The sequence below is a fragment of the Aulonocara stuartgranti genome (genome assembly GCF_965226115.1).
Source record: "Aulonocara stuartgranti genome assembly, chromosome: 20".
Taxonomy (NCBI): Eukaryota; Metazoa; Chordata; class Actinopteri; order Cichliformes; family Cichlidae; genus Aulonocara; species Aulonocara stuartgranti.
In genome coordinates, this window is record NC_138956.1 from 11,403,090 (window position 1) to 11,426,827 (window position 23,738).

At 44.6% G+C, this 23,738-nt stretch overlaps 1 protein-coding gene across 3 annotated transcripts in view; it reads right to left on the minus strand.

The window, feature by feature from the left end:
• Positions 1 to 23,738, minus strand: part of agrn (agrin) — a 268,675-nt gene that overhangs the window by 76,639 nt on the left and 168,298 nt on the right. For 2 of the 3 annotated variants that reach the window (XM_082517913.1, XM_082517914.1), the window contains 3 exons: positions 14,835 to 15,059; positions 10,045 to 10,254; positions 5,619 to 5,822 (listed from right to left, as the gene is read on the minus strand). In XM_082517913.1, coding sequence (XP_082374039.1) covers positions 5,619 to 5,822; positions 10,045 to 10,254; positions 14,835 to 15,059 — 639 coding nt within the window. Of the gene's footprint in view, positions 1 to 5,618; positions 5,823 to 10,044; positions 10,255 to 11,808; positions 11,995 to 14,834; positions 15,060 to 23,738 lie in introns of those variants that run through there. The other variant, XM_082517915.1, reaches the window with a different exon arrangement.

Sequence of the window (23,738 nt, forward strand, 5' to 3'; positions counted from 1 at the left end):
TATTGTTGGTCTAATCCAAAAAAGGTGGTGATCTAGTCATTAGGGTGTGTATGTTGCAGGAAGTTTAAAAAAGTAAAGAAAAAACGGCACACCAGTTCGCTTCACTTACTGCATCTCCGATCAAATCAGGAGCTACAGCACGAGGAAGGCCTAGGAAGACATTTTTTAAAAAATGAAAAGAAAACTGTTGAAATTGAAAGAACTGCATGGCTGATCACACCCCAACGGAACACCAAGCCCGCCTCAAGTCACTCCTGACACCCCGTTGACCCACATTTCTCTGCAATTTCTGCTCAATGACAGCCTGCGGGCCGCAGTAAGTGGACCGGCGGTCCCTAGCTGCCGTCAATCAGGCTCCCGCGGCACTTCCTCTAATTAACTTGATTAGCAATAACAGCACTGGTGATCTCAGGCTGACTTACACACTCAGGCTTCGTGACTGTTTGTTAGTCCAATCACAAACGCGCAGGGGGGAGATGCTCATCAAATAAACATGCAAATGATAAAATATTCTGCACAAAGTCTTGACACCTAAGGTGACAGATTTTTTTCTTTCCTGCTTTGCAGAGCTCTTTGTCAATGACAATGTGTCTTCCACTGAGTGATTTTGTGTTAACCTCCAGAGGCGACAGGCAACACATTTCAAGCAACTTGCACTTGCGTGAGCTTTTCTGCACTTGTGATTGCGCTCGCTCGCTCTCTCGCACACAGCTGTGTACACACGAAATGACAAAAGAGCCGCGGATAAAGATTTTGTGTCCTCAAAACCAGCTCCTTCATTTGTTCACTCCTTGTTTATGTGTGCGTGTGTTTCTAATAGGCTGCCTTGTGTTACTGATTTTACTGAATCATTCTCCTTTATGTGCTAAAAAGCAACACTGCTGCTTGTATTTTTGTTTTATGAACAACATAACCACCAATTCAGAGGGCCCTCTCTACTTCGTATTCTGTTAATACCAGACGTGAGGCTAGTACATGAACGGGCTCCAGGGACCTGTGGTGAGCAGCTATGCACTCCTGTAGTCTTTTCCATTGATTACAACTGAATATGCACCAAAATAGCATGCCCGCTGGGCAGGAAGTAAGCTAGAGCGCAACTTTGGGCCAAGATAGAGGAGAGAAGGCAAAGATTTAATTATGCATTTTCACTGCAAACGTAATTAATTTTACACACAGTCTGGTTCCCTCATATCAAATAAATAGATTCCTTTTTTTAAAGGCATTTTAACAAGCACAATCATTTATGTGGGGAAAAAAAGTTGTTGAAAAGATACTTTCTTCCAATTAATGGGCTGTCTCGTGTTGCTTTTTTGGTTTTCAGCTTCAGATTGACTCAGTGTCTTTTTTGGCAGAAAGGCATAGCAAATATACTTCGTAAATACAGGAGCTAGCACTTTAAGTTGCTCTGTTATTTCACATCACTTTTATCAATGGGGAAATTTTATAGAATCAGAATACAATAGACTCAAACATCAAAGAGTCTCCCATCATTGCTCGGTCCTCTAAATATAGCTGAAAATACAAGAACATTTCTGCAACAGACCACGCTACATGCACACTTCCTTACTTAGTTTCTGCTGATAGCCTGCTGTGCTGACATCATAGAGGACAGAGGGGAAGAAAAACAGGATTTCTTTGCATTAGCCTAAAAATATTCTTGTGTAGTGTGAAACACTTAACAGAGGCCATCTGTGGAGATTTACAATCAATCTCAAATTAACCACTGCAGACATTTTCTTGCATTTTATTCAAACGTCGGATGAAGGCAAGTTCGACTGCACGTCGGGGTTGCAATTATGTTTTAACCTGCTATTAAAACTGTGTGTGTGTACTGTAGAACAGCAACCTGGTCTATGAATAAGTCACACAAAGTCCAGTAATTAATTGAACCTCTTTAAAAGTTGATAGATCTTTTCCTCTGTTGGTGCCAAACGACTCTTATGTTTCCATCTTAGAAACCAAGGCTGCTGACCTGTCCGTCCTCCTTCCCAGCAGTCTACTCTGATTCATTTCCAGCAAAAGTCATTCGCGTGTTTACAGACCTCTGGAAGATTTGTGACTCTGTCTGGACTTAAGTAAATCAGCTAAACGTCACGTGGTGTCTTCATCTCTAAATTGAAGGTTTGGATATCAATCAATTTGGGGGTTTTTCCCCCCTAGGGAGGACAGCCGTCAGGACGTTATAGACATGTTGGGTTTCTTTACAGCACAATCCATTGTGGGGGTGAGTACCGGCAGGGGAGGGGTGACATTAAGGGCTGTCACCCACATGAGAAGAGATTTATGACTGTGTCAAAACTGGAGAATTTCATCCGTTTGACAGCTGGCAGAGTGATCGATCACTCCACCTAACCCACCACTCAACCAGTGAAACAAGAGAATGAAATGAAAAAGCTCAAAAATTATTAAATACCACTCATTTAATTGATCAGATACATGAAACTTTGCCTATAATCTTGACATGGTGGGCAACTGAGTGCGTGGGACTGTTTGACACAGCTCTCATTCTGATTTGACCTTTGACAGTACTGTCATGGCTGCAAGTGTGTTGGCACGTGCGTTCTGATAGGCTATCGATTGATTCTTAAGAGAACTCAGTGCTTTGGAAGTCAGTTCGGAAGATGCTCACATCCTTAAATTATGTGCATCTGTCAGGTGAATCTTTTTTGGTTTACAGTGAGAGATCTACACGCTACAAGGTTGAATATAGTTTCATTTAAGAAAGAAAGAAAAAGAAAAATTAAGAGTGAGAGTTCTAATGTGATTAAACACATGGAAACACCGACACACACACACACACACACACACACACACACACACACACACACACACACACACACACACACACACACACACTCCTTGCATGCATATTATCTGTCTGACTAAACCAACAGTCTCAGTGGGCACCTAGGCTTGCCTCTTTTGATGTTTAATTAAAACCGTATCGGGGGGCGGTGGCGTTTGTGGCGCTGTGTTTTGAAAAATATGCAAATGTCAATAAAAATGCATTAAAGAAACATAGTACCATCCGCTGACGGCTGCGATGCGCAGTGGAAGGGAGGAAAGGATGAAGAGCGAGGAGGGAGAAAAAAAAAGAGCGAAACAAACGAGGGAGGGGAGGGGGCTGAACTGAGGCAGCATTTGCCAGAAATAATGAAACAGAGCAAAATATATAAGCGCTCGCGCTGCCATTTCCACTATTTAATTTATTCACAGCTCAGACGGCCGAATAATGCAAATGAGTTTTGGTGTCTCCTGACGCTGACGACTGGAGATAACTTTGGTATTCAGCTTCGCCCCAGTGCCTAGAGGATGGACGGATTTCTCTCGTTTTATCGGCCTCTGTCGCAACAACAATAAAAATGCGGACAGCAACTCTGAACGTGATTACACAACGCGTCTGTTGGGCGGATTTCTTGTTTGAGGTAATGTCACACCGAAAAGCATGAGCAGATTACTCCAGCTTTATCACGCATGCTGGGCTATCAGCGTTGTGATGGGAAAGAGCAAAAAAAAAAAACCCTGACTCTGAAAAAGATTAACTCAAGACGAGGTCTTCAAATCATCTCTAAAAATGATCACAGAGACACTCGGATACGTAAATGACACATGATTAAAAATATTGGTGCATTCTGCGCTACAGCTTTAAAACAGATGTCATCTTAATTTGGGTGAATCAACCCTTTAAATCAGCCCTTTAACACGAGGAAACACGCTAGACAGAGCGTGTCAGTGCCAAGAACAGAATGGGCCTTGAACATCTTATGATATCGGTTGAAATCCTGCCAACCTGCTTTACACACCGAACCTTGAATGAAGTGTGTGCAGCTTAAGGTTGGCTCACTAAGCTTAGAGGCTAACAAATCTCTTCATTCTTCTTTTATTAACAAAGAGCAATTCACAATACATTCAGCTGGCAGACTTTCACCAGCAAGAATGTTGATATGGGGCAGCTCTGCATTAAATCGGATTTTGTTCAATTACAGTGTTTAATGTTTTGAAAATCATTTATTTTTCACAATATCTGTGCCACCGTGAGACGGTTTAAGCTTAACAGAGAAATTATAGCAAGTAAACTAAAGTGAAGGGGATGGTTAAGGATAGGCAGGGTTGTGGTGATGGTGTTGACCGTTAAGAAGCTGATGTACAACAGGAGAAACCTCTTGTGTTACCTACACATACAGCCACCCTGACCTCAGTCTTTTAATGTTTTCACTAAGGATGTTCTCTGCGTAATTAACATGCGCTCCGCTAGACAGTGTCTATACCAAAGCAAAATCGAGTGGCTTCATTTTTCTGATTTAGCAACATCAGTTCTAGAAGACATAAATGCAGATTTGCACAAAATTTTAATTTTCTAGCTAAATAACACATTCTAAAAACAGCTGTGTAAAATATGATTAAACTGTAATTACTACTACTACTAGTAGAACTACTACTAGTGCTACCATATACTTCAGCCCTTCACTGGGTTTCTGTTCAATCCAGAAATGAATTTTAAATCCTCACATACCTGAATGATCGTATTTTCAAGACCTTGTAGGATATAAAATGTTTCATTAAAATGCAGCTGAACTCCAGCCCTACTGCAGGAATCATGCTTACACGTGGTTTGGTGCATTGTTGCAAGCTTTTTACGACACAATCCTGATTGATGGAGCGGGGGGGGGGGGATTGTTTGGGAAGCTGTTAGGTTGGGATCTGGCGTGCACTTTGAACATGCAATAGGAGATTAATCAGAGGTATGCATCGGTTAGGCAGGTTAGGTTGAAAATAAAACACAGAGAGGAGAGAGGGAGACTTCTCCAACCTCAGGGATCACATCTTTGCTGGAGGGTAAACAGAAGGAAAAGACATTAATGCCACAAAGACACACAGAGAGACAGAAGTGAGAGGAAAAAGACAGCAGTACAAGACCCCTCCTGTTAGGTCCGCACGGAGCGAGGGGAAGGGCTTCACCCCTGAGAATCCGCTTGATGAGGTCGCCCACTGGGTGACCCCACTTGCCACCTGCAGCCAGACAACCGGGAAGCCGGCCAAATGGACATAGACAGACAGACTGACTGACGCACTGAAACAAGAAAGAATAGCTTTTTTTATGCAAGAAGAGCACACAAGACAAAAAGACAAAGACAAGGGAGGAAAAAACGACAAAAGCCACTGAAGTGGAAGACTGGCACCAGTGAAGGAGTAGAAGACGGAGGGCGGATGAATGAAACATGAAGGTGGCGTTTCATTTTGGTTGTCTGTTTGAGATGCTGGGATGAAGCGTGACAGGGGTGAGGAGATGGATGGGAGGTGAATGGGTGACGAATTGAAGGCACCGTTTTTGTTTTTTGGCACACCCATCCTTTCTGAATGTACACCCCACCCCTCCCCCACTCAGAGGACATCACCCAACCGTTTCAGATACTTTTCAGGAAAGTTTTAAGTACAGACGAACGTACCATCAGCCTAGACTCTTCAGCAGGAAAAACAGACTGAAATTGGATTACAAATACACAGAGAAAGACACACCAAGACAGGGATTCAGCACTGGTTTGTGCGAAAGCCAAAGAAGGAGGAATCCCAACCACCAGGTCACCACCCACCCTTTCCTAGTCTCCAGCTCTACTCACCACAGGGTCCTAGGTGCTTGGTGGCGATGGGGGTCTTGCTCAGGCACTCCGCCTTGCGTCGCATACAGTCATTGGTGTATGTGTTACCATCCTTCCCACACAGAGGCTTGTAGGTGCCGTCACACTCGATGGGATCACAAGAGCAGCGGGCACTCAGCTGTTCCACCAGACACACACCATAGAAGGGACAGTCCTTGCATTCGTCTGCAAGAAAAACAAAACAATGCAGCTTCTTTGGATTGTACAGGGGATAACCCTACTTTAACCCTTCCCCCCTTACAGACCCACCATTCAGTGACCCTTTTTTGCTCTATGTGTGAACATCTGCTTTCACTCATTTATTCATATTTATCCTTTAATGTGTACAGAGACTGATTAGGCTTTTTAGTTTCCAACTGCCAATTTTGTAACAGCATGACAGACTGATCATCACAGATGAAAGCACTGAAGAGGTACTTAGCAAACATAACAACAACAAAAAATTGAAGCTAGAGAAGTGTCAACCTGTTGTTCTTCCTGCTGTGTTAACTTGCTGATACAACCATAAGGACATAAACCAGGCTATAAATCATCCATGTAGTAATTATATGAATGTTTACTGTTGTTTATGGAGATAGGTGATGTTAGCAGAGGCTTTTGCAGAAATTCATGAAAGAAACACATCAGAGATTCATATATTAGCCGGCATGCTACATGTGCTGCACAAAGTGGGTTGGGCAAAGTCTGTGATGATTGCATTTTGTCCTTACACCAAGCATCTTTTTCTACAGCATATATAAAAATGATTGCAGCACCCTATTTGCCAATACTTCCAGTATATCTGCAGAAGGCCCATGTTAGCTGTCAATCTCTGACAAACAACACACGCTGGAACATACAGTTATTCTATAGACTGGAAATGACATGCTCAGATCAGCCAACACACCAGTGTTTAGGCAGTAGTGCTTAAAAAGAAGTCGGACCACATTTGTTCCTGTCAAGCAGATTATTTGATGCTTAATTTGTTACATAACCTTTCTTGGATGCTGGATTCTTAAAAGACACAATCACAAAAGACCCAGTCTTGCCAGGTGACTGCAGTGGTTTGAACCAATCAGCTTTGTATGAGCAAGAAGAAGACATTCTTACAAAGTTACTGTGATTCTAGCTGCGGTTTGTTGATGTGACTGGTTGACGTTCGCCTGAACTAGACACTGACATACAGAAGGTTCATCTCGTCATCCGCTGTGTATTTTTTGTGCTGTTTTCTTCCCTATAACAAACAAGGATTGCTTCCCAGATGGTTCTGTGCAACAAACCATCTGTCACATCAGGTTATCTGTTCTACGCACATTAGGCCACAAAACTGTCCACAAAGTAAGTTCACATTACATTTTACAGGGAGTAATCGACTAGAAATGATAGCTAAAGCCAAGAGTAGTGGCTGGATGAATGAGAGTGAGTACCAGAGGAGTTATTAGACATATTTTTTTATAATAGTTATAGCTTTCGCTGCAGTTTAAAAGCTTGTTTGGGAGCCAGTTTAGCTCAGTGGGTGAGTGGGTGACCATATGTTACACGGCTAGAGCGCAGCAGCACAAGTTCAAGACTGACCTGCGGCCCTTTGCTGCACATCCCTTCTCTCTCCCTCAACTTTCCTGTTTATCTTCAGCTCTCTACTATCAAATAAAGGCTAAAATGCCCCCCAAAAAATGATATTTAAAAAGAAAAAAACGGCCTGTTTTTTCCATTTCCATTTCGTTTTCTGGTTTGCCGCTAGCAAAAAATAAGCAAATCTAGTAGCCTGCACTATGAAGGGACACCTAATAAGACTGCAAATACCCCCCAAAACCTTACTCGACAGCATGCCTGTGCTCCCCTCTAACTTTAATAATAAAGTTTTGCAAAAACTTTAACAAAAAGAATAATCATGAATTTCATTTTAGGGTCATGTTTAAGTCTAAACTATTAAAGTCATACCATTTTGACTCACTAAGCAGAAATCTACTATGGAAATTAAGAAAAAGCGAAATACTGGTAATGTGAAATGGCAAATTTGCCACTGAAGTGAGAAAATTCAATTTGAGGCAAGCCTCTGTTCTGGAGGCACTTGAATTTATTCCATTCCTGATCAGTGGATCAAATTTGTACACCAATTCAATTCCTTCTTCTCTTCTCTTTAAAAGCCTGTCATGCCACACTTAATTACATCGGCGCTGTATCAGACTGAAAGGGGTACAAGGATGTGCAATGTCATGGTTACAAGTCGAAATGGCCATTTTCATTAGTTACCAATTTGTAATTTGCTTAGGGATATGATTTCATGGATCTCTGTTTCAAATTGAATTATTCTTTCATTTGAAAAGGCACAGCAGAAAGAGAGGGAGGAAAAAAGGAAGAAAAAAAAAAGTCCATCCCATTGCTCACATGCATGAACATGTCTGCATGCACACACACTCTCATACAGCACACACAACGCTACTTAGGCTGGGATTTGGGCAATTTTAAGCCCTGACGCTAACATCGGCCTGTCAAGCGGAGCAGAGAGAAGAACCAGGCTGTATCAGCCTCCGTTGCTGACCATACCAAAAGACGTCCTGCGGTGATCTGTCCTTGGTGTTGTCAGGGGGTTTTAATACATGGGTGGGGGTCTCCGCACATTACTGCTGTAAACCCGTAGAGCTGTAGCTTTGTGGGACTTCAGTAACAACACACCAGGAAAATTGGATTTCCTCCGATGGCTATCAGACATACAGTAAAGGCTGACAGCTCTTTGTTGACTACGGCCTAAACCTCATGTTGTAATAGCACAGATAACAGCCCTGGGGGCTCTTATCAGGCTGGAGGAGGCTAGTGCTAGCATGGATATAATACAGACCCCGAGACCCGGCAGTAATTTATCTCTCTGGAACACAGCTTTAAAGTTTGATTTTGATGCTAGTCTACCTGTATGTGTTAAAACATTGGCTGAAAGTATTTCAATTCTTGCATAATATATGGTAATACGATAGCAAGGTTTCACTGATACCATATATACCACGCATATATAACCCCGACAAGCCAAACATTTTCACTGGCTGCTTTCCTTGTTGTCCTTTTTCTTGCTGGGGTTTCAATAGAGTGGTTTGTCCAGACTGAAACACAGACTTCACTATTAATATTAGTTGGCCCTTGTAATACATTTGCAAACAAAGTTTCCCATCATGCAGATTCTGAAATCAAGCAGACAGTTGTGTAGTAAGTAAAGTAAAGTCTTGAAATATCAGTAGATACACAAGGCATTTAAATTTATGTCACTTTTCCTACTGCTAGAACCTGCTGTAGATGCGGGGTGGGCAACTCCAGGCCTCAAGAGCTGGTGTCCTGCAGGTTTTAGATGTGTCCTTGAACCAACACAGCTGATTTAAATGGCTAAATGACCTCCTCAACATGTCCTGAAGTTCTCCAGAGGCCTGGTAGTGAACTAATCATGTGATTCTGGTGTGTTGACCCAGGGTGATATCTAAAACCTGCAGGACACCGGCCCTTGAGGCCTGGAGTTGCCCACCCCTGATCTTCAGCAAGTCTGCTCTTTTTAAGACACCGTGTCAAGGCTGCTCAAATACGATTGGTCAGCCTACAACAGACTACAAATGAGACTTAAGTGAGCTTCTGCATAGTCACATACCAATATAGAAAGATATTATATTGTTGAATTTTACAAATACCACGAAACAGAAATTTGGATAAGTCAAATAACAAAAGACCAAAAGCAGGGATGTCTGACTCATTCTACATGCACTCAGTTTTGATCTTAAGTGGGCCGGACCAGTGAAACTGCCCTTTCATTTAACTACACATTTAATGCAGGAGATTTCTTAATATATGAAACTTCAACTTTAAGAGTTTCTCTTACTTTTTCTACACGATAAATAAATGCTGCTGTAGAAATGAAAGAAATGTAGAAACTGAACTTTCTATAGCTCATAGTGAAAGAATACAAACCTTTGGCCGTGGGGGAGGTCTCTGTGAGCAAGAAAAGCTAAAGTAAAAACTATTAAAATTCATTAAAAAATCCAGAATCTATGCCCTCCTTCACATTTTCCAAAACCAGAAACTGTGAGCCAGATTGAAGTCTTTGCGGGACAGATTCAGAGCCCGGAGCCTTATGTTCAACAATTCTGACCTAGACAGACAAATGGCTACTCCCTGTTATACCTGCACGCAGATAAATTACAATATTTGAATTCATCTCATCTTATTATGTTGCATTTTTTTTAGATTATTAACGGGGAGAGAAGGGCAAGGTCTACTAAATCTCTGTTTCACGCAGCATAAAAGAATCCTTTATATAAGTCATGGCATTTGAGTAATTTTATCCCTTGCATCACTAAATGTATTTCCAAGATGTTCTGGGATCTGTATTGAAAGGGTTGCACACTTTAAAGACAACAAGCTTCGGCCTTACCCAGCGTTGTGCACTGTCCTGCATGGATCTTTCTGAGCGTGACGCCTTTCTGGATGCCCGTCGCCCTCATAGCGCACTCACTGGGGTACGTCCGGCCATCACTGGCACACAGAGGCTCATCGCTTAGGGGGCACAACTCGAGTGGCACAAATTTCAGTGGCTGGCGGGTGAGAGGCTCCACGCGGCAGTTCAAAACGTTTTTGCACGGATCTGTGGAGAAAGAGTGAAGAATGTGTACTGCAGTACAGCATATCATACAGTACAATACGACAGGGAAGGAATTACAGTTTGTCACTTTTGCTAAAGCACAGAATCCCATTCTCCGATTCATGCTATCAAACTTCCATTTATCGAATAAATGACAGAACAGTTTTCACCTAGTTAGACACAATTTGCAGATCTCGTTTAATCTTTTCTCTGAATCTGAAATTCTCACACTTCACCACAGTGATGCACCTGTGATGCATAATACTAACCACTGGAGGCAGAGATTAAACACAGCTACAGCAGAAATGTAGTTTTTCTTTTTTTTAAACACGGTGACTCAAATATGTGAATAGTTGCTGCTGATTATGTAATGAAACTTGTATATGTTAGGTAGCAAAGGTAAGTGGAAGGTTGATACTAACAATGGAAGGCAACAAGCTGAGAGGCGGAGGAGGAGGACTACAAGAACGAGCACAATTTAGAGCAGTCATTTTCAATTATCTTTGCTGAGCAGCTGTGATAGACCATGTTTCTGCAATATGAAAACAAATAGAAGAAACCTCTAGTAGGAGATTTATACATCGCCAGCTACGACTTACTCGAGAAACTACCGCCTTTGGTATTTTTCACACACAGAGCTAATATTGCTTTTATGAGTCTTACTTCTTACAATTACGGTCCAGTTCAAAAGTCTTTTGTTCAATTTTGCTTCCAAGGGGCCAGACCTTTTTTTTGTCATTTAAAAAAAAATGCACGTTTGGCTTTTTAGCAATAACAGAGTGAAGAGAAGAAGCTGGAAGAGAAAGACAAGGAGAAGACAGGTTAGATTAATACCCAGGCTTCTGCTTTAGTCTTGTAGCATGCGGGTCACCTGATCAACTCGCTGAGCTGAACCACCACCCTCTTGTAATTTCTTTACGGTGGTCTTGAGCAGTGCTTCTCCAGGCTTTCTGGAGATCTTCCAGAGTTTTTTCTTTGAACATTGGCTGCTTTTTCACTCATTTTTGTTTCATTTTCTAACTCCAGGGATTAACCTGTGTTGTCTACCAGAACATTCTCATTCTCGACACGTAACATACCGACGATTTGTCACGTCCCAAGGCGTCCAATGGGAACGCGAAAGGTAACCTTCCGTGTCCCTATGACATGCGCCCGGTTGTGGGTGAAATCCAATAGAATGACGGTCCCGGTGGTAACGCACGTTCCAGACGTGTATTCGAGCCCTAACCCTAACCATAACCTTATCCCTAACCTTAACCACAATCGTGTTAGATAGTGTTTTCCAAAGCGATTCATGATGAGAAAGTAAAATAAATGTATATGTGTAGATTGAATCCAAACGGGTTTCATGTTTCCTCCTGTTTCCGAACGCGTAACATAGGAATGTGTTGGGTGACTGAAAGGTTTGTCAATTTGTCACAAAAACACATAATTAGTTCTCATTTCTTTTACTCTAAATGAATCTACAAAAAAGATAACATGGTTTGACACAAAAAAGCTGTATTTTTGCACCAAAAGGTGACTACCAAAGACTTATTAGCTAAAACTTGGCATTACCTTGGTATGGTGTGTAATGTATCCTTAAGAAATTGAGGAAACTGGACAAGTGGAGGCCAAAAGAACAATTAGCAGACGTAAAAAATATTTCAACAAAGGCCTGACAGAGGCACTGAAAGCATCTAGACCTTTAGTTGATCCATCTAAAGGTCTGGATCAGGGGTAGGCAACTCCAGGCCTCGAGTGCCAGTGTCCTGCAGGCTTTAGATATCACCCTGGATCAACACACCTGAATCAAATGATTAGTTCGTTACAAGGCCTCCGGAGAACTTCAAGACATGTTGAGGAGGTAATTTAGCAATTTGAATCATCTGGTGGATCAAGGACAGATCTAAAGTCTGCAGGACACCGGCACTCGAGGCCTGGAGTTGCCTACCCCCGGTCTAGATCTTCATTGAACAGTTGATCCATCCACTGTTCAATGAAGCCTCATCAGAAATAGTCTCAATGGTCTCAATTCTAAAGCAACAGAAACAGGGACCAAAGCTCCTACAGAGTGGTGAACCCAAACTAACAAACTAAAAAATTTTGGTTTAAATCATTGTCAATATGTAGATAGGTCAGGATAAAGGTGCAACAATGAATTTCTACATGTATCTGTAAAATATGGTGGCGGCTCTGTCATGGTTTGGTGCCACATTTCATCCAGTGTCGTCGAGGATCTTAACAACAAATGATGGAACTATGAACACAGGAAAGTACTGTGAGAGTTTGATTCACCATGTACGTGGAAAGCATCTGATTTGGAAAAACTAAATTTTTCAGCACGACAATGATGCCAAACAAAGAACAAAACAAACCAAGATCCAAAGAAGAGCTTTGAATGTCCTTCAAGAAGTTTGGAGAACTATTTCTGATGATACTTCAAGAAATTACCAGAAAGCTGAGACTGTGTTTCCTCATTTCTGTTGTACTGTAATGCTCAGTAGTGTTATTATTTTTGACAGCAAATTATCTAAAAAATATTGTGTAGTTTTGAGCTTTTCATGCATTTTTGTGTGTGTGTGTTTTTTCTTAGAAGAGTCAAAGGTTTTATGAAAGTAGTTTGAAAATTGGTTCTTGTGTTTAAAGCTTGGAGAAAAGGCCATAAGGTTTCAGGAAATGTGTCTTAGAATTTGTGAAAAACTGTAATTAGACTCCGAGGGAACATAATCTAAAACATCTGTGATCATTTTTGGTTCTGTGGAAAAAAGTGAACAATGCTTGACTGGCAAAAGAAAAAAGCAGCACAGTCTGGATTAATTGTGTTCAAACTGGCAACTCCTTTCAAAGAAAACTTTTTAAGTCCTGTTAGATAAAGTGTTGGTAAGTCATCTTTTAATTAGCGGTGAACAGTCTTATAGCTATGATATGTCAGCTGAGAAGAGAAGAGAAGAGGAATATCTGCTTCACAGATATTATCAGTGGCCCGGCAGCTGAGAGCAGCTCAGAGTAGGACCTTGGATGTGAAGGGGAGACAAGGAAACAGATGAAGAGACGATCGGTTTGATTTGCTCTCTCGCACCTCCTTCCTTCCAGGGGAGTGTTGGTCTGGCACGCTTGGCCCTATCAGTCCGTGATCATAATGGAATTGGTTTGTGGATGTGTGTGATGGGGGTGTTACTCCTTGAAACAGGAGCCCAGGCTTTATCCTGCTCGCCACGCTTTCAGCATGTGGGAAGACAAAGGATTTATGTAGCACCGTGACATATTAAATCACTGCCAAGCTGCCGGCGAGTCATTCAAAACACACCAAGGATGAAACACCCTATCATCGGGAAAGGAGTAGAAAGAGAATGAGAAACAGAGAATAAGGGAGAATGGTTTCCAGAGACCTCTGGCAGCAATACAAAGAGTGACAATGCTGGGACAGAAAAAGGGACGGAGCGCTTTGGCTGCGTGGGGGTGGGAGGCGGAGTGACCATAGGCCAGGCCTCGGATTGTTTTCTGTGTGCACAATACAAAGGCTTGCAGAGACTTGCAACTGAGCAAACAGGGGTTTTATCGTAATGCACGCAGCGTCTCTGCATGACGCAGTGCCTGACCCGCCAGCCAGACCATTATCTGAGAGAAAGACCATTACTACCCATTAAGCGAGAAGAACAGCTTCTAGAGTCCATGCTTTTCCTCTAGCTGAGCAAGTGGGGTGATTACAAAAAGAATAGGTTGTTTTCTGTAAAAACTAGCAGTGCAGATAAATCAACAGCATTTGCCTGGCGCGGGCTAGCAAGTTGAAATAGCCAATGCTCAGTTGAAATGGCTGCAGGAAGATTTAAAGCACCATCAGGGCCAACCAGTCCCCTGAGCTGACGCCGTCCCCAGGGGAGACGGTGCAACCCGGGTCACTTTGGCCGACTCACGTTGGATTTATACGACCAACCTTCTGCCTGTGGACAAACACATCCATCTCTCGTTGCCTACCACCCGCTCTGTCTCCTGGAGGCTCCTGCTGCTAAAAGACAGAGTTACTATCTGTAGTCTTTCCCTCCGTCTTCCTCGCCACAGAATAAAAAGAGCTAAATAGTCGAGCGCCTTGAGAGTAAACAACAATTGCCTGATGAGAACAAGGATGAGCCAAAAACAACACAAAAAACTGCTCTTAAAACCTATTTAAAGAAAACATCAATCTGCACCGTAGGAGAACCTGTGTGGGGAAAAGCAACCTGAATGAATTAGAGAATTAGAGTGGAGGTGTGCCTTAAATAAGCAGGGTATGTGATAGAGGAACACAAGAGGAAGAGGTAGGAAACAGTGGAAAGGGAAGAAAAGGTTTTCTGACAATTTAAAACAAAAAATCTCAACAAAAATGACATTTTCACCATTGGAAATGTAATTTTTGATACTATCAGGGGTTTTTTTTGTATTTCCATATTTTGCAACAATTTATATTTGATAGTGTGACTCTGGGACATCTCCCTGCTACAGCAAAATAGGGCGGAGTTGGGTTGGGAAAGAAAATAAACTGTGATGGGAACTCTTCAATATTACCTGTGCTCAAAATCAGTGTTACAAAAAACAGAAACACAGAAAACACAACGAGAGCTTACCGCAGTGTCCTTGGTACTGCACACGAATGTTCTTCTTGTTCTTGCAGGCATGCTGATGGAGCTCGCACTCATTCACGTAGTCCTTTCCATCACTACCACACACTACTTGCTTGGGCTTGCCCTCGCAGCCGAGGGGGCACATGCACTTTGCCGACAAGCCATCTGAAGACTGGACACAGGTGCTGCCGTAGCTGCAGGCCACCTCGGTACAGGGATCCTTCAGAGCTGCAGGAAGGGGCAGACATAAAAACAAGCTTTAGTCAAAAGCAAAAGGGGCTCTTGCACTGAAGAGCACGTCTGTCAAGCGCTAATACGTCACAGTGCTCGCCGCTACAGTACACTGGAGTGCATCACAAATGACAGGCCACCTTATTCAAGTGGCTTTCGGTGCACTTTTACAAGCGCTGCCTAGTTATTCTGAGGTTTGAAGAACTACTTGACACCCCTGGGTAAAGATGCACTGCCACAGCTATCTACTGGTACAAACAAGTTTCATTTCACAGAGTAGTGTGAATTGGATTAGAAGCTTTGCATTCACAACACATTCTGTGTCGCTACGCTCAAGCATGCTTTAATCGGCACGGCTGAAAAGCGACCCTTGAATATTTACCTTTCCATAAATTAGACCAAGTGAGAGCAGGGAAGAGGGGTATTCCTCCCTCGTGAGGAATTTGTTTCCATCCTAATTAAGCGGCACGCCACTTGCCGCTGAGCGACGTACCCCAATCCGAGGAGAAGGTGCAACTTTTAATTTTGCCTTTGTGCGCCATCAACGGGGGCTTTTCTCGGGCCTCATATGCTCAACAAAAGGCAGCTGTGAGATTACAATCGCTGTCTTCTCACAGCATGATACATATTTATGACTGTCACAGACAAACATGCTTTCCCATGAGAGAGAAGCGCGGCATCGGCAGCCCTCTCATTTCCTAAGCCCGCCACTTTTAGAATAAATATTTACCAATGTCTGATATTATCCCCGCTTTTGTTACAAGCAACATCGATGAATTTAATTTAAAGCGGGAGTGTATATATTGAATCGCAAACTCTGTGCGTCTCGCTTTGTTTTTTTGTGTGCGTTTTTTTCTTTACTCCTCAGACAAGAGCAGAGCGTGTTTCAAATTTGCCTTCTTTCTTTTCTACCTTTTTTGAAAATTCAATACCTGCCTCCGGGATGAAATGGCACTGCCTTGTTAATAAGAGACTGGAATGTGTGCAGAGATATATTATGGATGTGTAAGAAGACAGGAGAGCTATGAGGAGTGCTCCTGATCAAAGCGTACCCCCCCTCCCTCGCCTTCCTCGTCTTTATGACACATCCCCACCACCCTCCTTTCTTTTCTTTTTCTCTTTTTTTTGCTCTTTCCTGTCAAGTTCTTTTGAGGTTTGGTGCGTTAGGCGCTTTAATGAACACTTTTCCCCCCTCCCCATTTTATATTTGAGCTGTATCGCAGCAGGAACTTTGAAACCGACTCTAATTTACAAGTAACTTCAAGATAAAGTACGATCAAGTAATTGCATCTCTAACTAAAAGAGACTCGTAGAAAATGACTCACTGAAATCATAAATCATTACTGGAAATCATAGGTCATTGTGAGGCGATGATGACTTAATGGCTGCTCATGTGAAACAGATAGCAATTGTGATGCTTGGCCTCCGCTGTGTGTCTAATCACATGAACAATGAAACGCTGATGACTTGTGGGAACGGAGCCGCTATAAAAACCTTGTTGTATCTGCCGGAGCAGGTAAAAGGTCATGTTAAATCACAGTTGCAGCAATTATACGCGAGCTACTTTCAGTGCACATGCACAAACTACTGTGTTACCCAGCATATGCTATGAGTTCGCCTGCTTAATAATCGTAGGGTTGAAGGTGCAATCTCGGGCTCCTCTGAGAAAATATACATGCTGTAAGTGAGCTCAAAGAATGATCCAGCAATCAGAGAGTAGTTTGTCTGGCTTTGGCACGTTCTACTCGATTCAGAGGAGCTGATGCTGAGGTAGTAAAGCCCTATCTGGAAGTTTGATATCCAACTTCTCCAGTGTTTTGGAAAGAGATGTGGAGTCTGAAGTCTGAGCATCAGGATAAAAGCATCAGCTGTTATTCAACTTTCATCATTAGCATCCTGTTCCCCATTTTTACACATATAAGGCAAGCTGAATAAGCTAGAACAAAAACCCAAATAACCAAGGATAATGAATGACTTAACTCCCATTTGATCCATCAGCTTATGTCATCTAATAATGATAAAGCATGACGAACCATGAATTGGTGCACTCATACTGCTGTGGGCTGTGGGAAATAAGCCCTTGGATGTTTCCTTCTCCCTTCTCTTTTGCTCACACCTACCCCAAAGTCACAAGAGCAGAGGTTCAACTTTGAGCCCCTCCTGTACATCTGATAAAAGGTACAAGCCACAGCAGAATCCCACAAACCGCAAAAAGAAGACCGCAGCAATCACACTGCAATTTGTCCAGGGCTTGTACAATCAAGTTTCTTCAGGTAGCTGTGGCTCAGGATGTACAGTCGGTCATTCACTATTCATAAGAGCTGTTACACGATCCCGAAGCGTCCTTGGATAAGATGCTGAACCCCACAGTAGCACTGGTGTATGATGGATGAATGGGTGAATGTGGCTCTTGTAGTTTGGTCAGTGAGACTAGAAACATACTATATAAGTGCTAGTCCATTTAGCGTGTTGTTTTGATAGACCTGCTGTTGGGAATGGGAGTTGTTTTCTGACAAGAAGTCGTACCTTGTCAGAATGCTCACTTCTTCTATAAAATAGTGGTTGTTAAGGGGTTGCAGTCACATCTAAAGAAGAGTAGGAGAAAGACGAGAAAGAAACCCAGTGATTCCCCCTTTCCTTAGAGTAAACAGCATCCTCGTAGCACTTCTTGATCTCATTAAATAATAGCCTGGGCTTTCGCTCCCTCCCCAACCTCCCCTTCCTCCAAGCAAATCTGGCGTGTTGACAGGCAAGAAGGGGTGGAGGCGATAGTAAGGGGCACGAGAGCTAGGTAGAACAGGAAGGAGAGGTGGGGGCGCTTGATTTGAATGCTAACAGGGGCCGATTTGGATACAACGCACAGCCTCGATGGGGCGTTAGTGCAGATAAGCTTTCCTTCTCAGACTCAGACAAGCAGGCAAATTGCCTGGGCGAATGTGATCGGTGTAACAAGCTCAAATAAAAAAAAAAGAAAGACAGAAAAAAGCATGCTCGCCATAGCAAACTACATGGAGTTTTTACTTATATTTTCTAATCATTTCTCAGGTGAAAAGTGGCAACAAAAAAGCAAAGAGGAGAAAGAGGAAAGGTAAAAAGTCAGTAAATTAGAATGATCCTTGCTGCCAATTAGATCACTCTCCCTCGCTAGAGTGAATCTCAGCATGGTCTGGGCTGCTAGGATAATGAGGGGGAAAAACCCATAAGGATACACAGAGACAAGTGACACTAAAGCACTGGCATTCCAGCACAAACACAGTGAGAGATGGCATATGATTAGGGAACAAGAGGACACCCCAAAAGAAAAGCAAACATCCTGGGGCCCAATTAATAGAATAATGCTTTATAGATTTAAATGTTTAAAAGACTTTTAAAGGAGACAAAACTCTGGTTTATTTACACTTGAGACACTGCGTTTTCTAAAAATGGACTCGTTCCTGTCAGATTTGATTGGCTCCTTTCACAGAACAATTGCTCCCCCCCTTTCTTCTAATCACAAGCATGCAGCATTTGTGTGGACAGGCCTCCTTCAAAATTCTGCACTCAGCAGGTTTGCTTCATTTAAACCACAGGACTGGCATTGTCTGGCATTGTGGGATGCATTGTAACTGAACTACCTATGTGCCTAATTGCGAATTCATGTGCTGTGGGAAATTCTGAATACACACCGTCACAAATCAACACTTGATCAACTCTGCAACTTGCTCTTTTAACGCCAAGTGGATTTCAAATTGGGATAACAATTTGTCTAATTGTGACGTGCTGCGCTGTGCTGGATATGCAGAAGTTAGCCGGGTGCTTGCAAATAATTGATTAGCACTGCCCACATTTAAGGTGTGTGTTTCTCAAACTGAAAACTATGCAGTGCTGCAGGAACATAAAATCAATGCAAGGTGGGCAAAAAGGGTACAAGAGAAAAAAAAATGCAAATTTGCCATTTTTCTCTACTCGTTCTGAGCTGAAATTGAGCATGTTGAGAAGTGTACATTTCTGAGAACTGGAAGCTTTTTTTTTCCTTTTTATTGTTCTGCATGCATGGAAATTAACTTTCTATCAAACTGCATTAATGCATAATGTTGAGAATAACAACAACTGTGAAGCAAATCCTTTTGCACTCCTGGCTGTAGTTAAGTGTAGAAGCTGCTGACATGTTGGGTGGCACTTTGTAGCAGCTTAACTATAATATGTGAAGTCTCTTACAGAGCTAAAGCTAAGCTATAGCTTAAGTGGTATTGTTTTCACCTTCTGAGCCCGTGCGCTTGTGTGTTTGCATGTTATCGTGGAAAAGTGCAGTTACGCAGACACGTAGTGTAGTGAGAACTACCACTAGGGCAGTTCGGAGTAGTTTAGCAGGTGTTTGTATGTCTGTCTGTCTGCGATGTCTTCCAGAAAAGTGGAGCAGAGGGGTTTTGGAGAATGGGGATTACAGTGATCCTCTCCCTCCTCATCTCTCCCTCTGGCAGTCAGCAGACTTTCCAGGCAGGTGGGGAGCTCCACTTCTCTGATCCACTGTTTTGTGCTGTAGTTTATTAATGCTTCATTAGGGACACGGAGCTGTCAGTGCCGTGCTGGCTTTACTTGATACCCCGCTGCCACGAAACCAGACGCACACCAGATGCGTGCGCAAGTGTGGGGAGAGTCATATATGCCAGTGCACGTTTGGAGGCAACCATGGAGTTCAGATAAGTCTGCAAGTGAGTTTGTGATATGTATGCATGTGTACCTGTATGTGTGTGTGTGTGTGCTGTGCTTCCTGTTGTGCTGGTAGTGATAAGGGAGGTATGGGGCTGAAGCTAATCAAATGCAATGATGCGATGGAGGGGGAGCTCGGCAGTGTGTGTTCTAATCAAGAACCCTCGTACACCCATCAACAGCAGGAGAAGAAGAAGCAGAGAGGGAGCGACAGTGAGACAAAAACAAGTTACAAGGGGACTGAGTTAAAACACTATGGAGAAAGTCTGACAAAGAAAAATGCAGCAATAGAAAACAAATGTAATTCAGAGGCAAAGTTACACATTTAGGTTTTTTTTTTTTTACTTCTTTGGGCAAAGCTACAGTTCCTACTTTCCAGTTTTATACTGAGACAAGCTTTACACACCGTGACCCCCACTTTCATCCATAAAACTGCACCAACTAACATTTTGATGTCTGAATTATAACCCAACTCTGTGGAGTACATCAAAATAAATTGCTTATACCTCAAACATAAAATGTTTAAATGGGAAGTATATCACGTTAATGTCGTGCCTTTAAATGGTAAAAAAGACAGTCAAACAAGATGACTGGTATTGATTTTTTAATCTCAGTCATGACAAAAAAACAATTAGCTATCTCAACCAAAATCCTGAAATACTAAAATAAAATAAAGTTGTGTGTATAATTTCCTTGACATTTAGCCAGTTTCGCTGCTGCTTATCATGGATTAACGATGCCGGGCCAACCAAGCTGGTATACAAGAGTAATGTAGTAATTCAAATGCATAAGTATCTTTGTAAGTATATAGTAAAAACTATTATATTATAAACTATTATAACTATACTTAAAAATAACCCCACAGTACTAAAAGACAAACTGGGCATGTGAAATTCAGAAGGAGCACAACAATGGGCACTTGGTGTTGTTTGAACAAAGACAAAGCAGGCAGGGAAAGAAAGGAAGTTGAACAAAAAAACCAAAAAACAGACAGTAGATGAAGAGGTGGTGAGGAACTAGTAAAAGAGAAGTGTGTAGAAGGGAGATAAGGGAAAGGGTCAGAATGGGAGAAAGAAAGCAACGGCGTGGAATGGTCAAAAAATCAACAGACAAGATCGACAAAAACTGAAATCCAAGAACTAAATATGGATGAGAATCTGCAGCCAGATACCCAAAGCAAGTGGTGAGGAGCAGGAGGCAGGGACTGAGGCAAGGCCAAAGGATTAACAGTCCTACACACCTCTCCAACACGCTTTCCAGACACACACACACACTTCGTTCCCTCTGCTGTGAGGCCAATGGCTGGAAGATGATTCTTTGTGTTTGATGTAGTTCTTCAAAGCGCTCCACTGAACTGCAGCTGTTGCTGTCATGTTTCGGCCGTGTGGCAGGCAGGATGAGGACCCAAATTGCAAACTCACACACACGGGGGATAAACTCAAAATGCAGCTTTATTGCTGATAAGTGATAAACAATAACGATGATACAAAAAGCAATACAAAACTACACTAAACTGGGAAAAGCTAAAGTAACATATACTGGAAGACACGGGGAGAACCACACACGGCATGAGGGAGAACGCGACGCCGAACAGAGGAAGACGCAGACAGAAATACACACAGGGTTAACGAGGAAAGTGGGAACACACGGGGAACACAGGTGACACAGATAACCATAACGAGACACTGACGGGAGACGGGCAGAGTCAAACAGGAAGTACAGAGGTTCAGACAGGAGGAGAGAGAGCACGGGGAAAAACACAGACATAACGGGCTGGGGAAACATGGAACAACCACAAAGGGAGACGAGGGCTCATAAATACAGAGAGGGCACACAGGGGGGAGAGAGAGCACGGGAAAACTTAGACATAACGGGCAGGGGAAACATGGAATAAAACATAAGGAGAGACGAAGGCTCACAGATACACAGAGGGGCACACAGGGGGTGAGAGTCACAAAGGGAACGCACATAAGGAACACCACAACAGGGCAACTCAGAAAACATGGTCTAAATAAGGAACGAAATACAAAAATACATGGAAACTAAGAATACTGGGCCAACACGGCCCAGGACCATGACATCACCCCCCCCTTAAGGGCTGGCTCCCGACAGCCCAAACCCGAGAAACAAAAACAAAAACAGAAAACAACCCACCCAGGGCGGGAGGCGGGGGACCAGGACGGAGGGACCAGAACGGGAAACAAAACAAACAACAGAAAACACAGGAGCACATGACCATAGTCAAAATAAAGTTCAGGGGGCCGACCCAGAGCCCACAGGCACAAGAGTTCACGGGTCACACGGTCGGGGGGCCGACCAGGCGGGTAGCACAGGTGGCAGAGCTGGTCCGGAGGCCGGCCGCGCGGAAGGCAGCGGCGGCGGCGAAGGAGACGACGGAGCAGTTCAGGGGGCCGGCCGCGCGGAAGGCAGCGGCGGCGGCGGAGGAGACGACGGAGCAGTTCAGGGGGCCGGCCGCGCGGAAGGCAGCGGCGGCGGCGGAGGAGACGACGGAGCAGTTCAGGGGGCCGGCCGCGCGGAAGGCAGCGGCGGCGGCGGAGGAGACGACGGAGCAGTTCAGGGGGCCGGCCGCGCGGAAGGCAGCGGCGGCGGCGGAGGAGACGACGGAGCAGTTCAGGGGGCCGGCCGCGCGGAAGGCAGCGGCGGCGGCTCTCCAGTGTCAGGCGTGCTGGCCATGGCCCGGTGGGCACAGGACCAGACGAAGCACAGGCTGAAGGCTCTGAGGCTGCTGCAGCTGACGAAGGCTCTGAGGCTGCTGCAGCTGACGAAGGCTCTGAGGCTGCTGCAGCTGACGAAGGCTCTGAGGCTGCTGCAGCTGACGAAGGCTCTGAGGCTGCTGCAGCTGACGAAGGCTCTGAGGCTGCTGCAGCTGACGAAGGCTCTGAGGCTGCTGCAGCTGACGAAGGCTCTGAGGCTGCGGCTCTGAGGCTGCTGCAGCTGACGAAGGCTCTGAGGCTGGGCCAGACGAGGACGAAGACTCTGAGGCTGGGCCAGACGAGGACGAAGACTCTGAGGCTGGGCCAGACGAGGACTCTGAAGAGGAGGCTGCGGCAGACGAAGGCTCTGAAGAGGAGGCTGCGGCAGACGAAGGCTCTGAAGAGGAGGCTGCGGCAGACGAAGGCTCGGAGGCCGGGCCAGGCGAGGTTGCAGAGGCTGAGGCCGGGCCAGGCGTAGCAGAAGCACAGGCGGATGTAGCCGGGCCAGGTGATGACGAGGCGGTCGCAGATGGCGGCTGGACAGGCTCCTCGGGCCCTCCAGCTGATGCGGCGTGAGGCTGAACGGGCCCCTCGGACCCTCCAGCGGAGACAGGAGGCTGAACGGGCCCCTCGGACCCTCCAGCGGAGACAGGAGGCTGAACGGGCCCCTCGGACCCTCCAGCGGAGACAGGAGGCTGAACGGGCCCCTCGGACCCTCCAGCGGAGACAGGAGGCTGAACGGGCCCCTCGGACCCTCCAGCGGAGACAGGAGGCTGAACGGGCCCCTCGGACCCTCCAGCGGAGACAGGAGGCTGAACGGGCCTCTCGGACCCTCCAGCTGACGTGGCATGAGGCTGGTGCGGTTCTCCCGAACCCCCAGCTGACGAGGAAGGTGGCTGACGAAGGCTCGGAGGCTGCTGCAGCTGACGAAGGCTCGGAGGCTGCTGCAGCTGACGAAGGCTCGGAGGCTGCTGCAGCTGACGAAGGCTCGGAGGCTGCTGCAGCTGGCGAAGGCTCTGAGGCGGCTGCAGCGGGCGAAGGCTCTGAGGCGGCTGCAGCGGGCGAAGGCTCTGAGGCTGCAGCTGACGAAGGCTCTGAGGCTGCAGCTGACGAAGCACAGGCTGGACTAGGCGTAGCAGAAGGTGGCTCTGGAGCTACTGGGGCCCGAACTGAAACAGGCGGCACTGGAGCTACTGGGGCCCGAACTGAAACAGGCGGCACTGGAGCTACTGGGGCCTGAACTGCTACAGGCGGCACTGGAGCTACTGGGGCC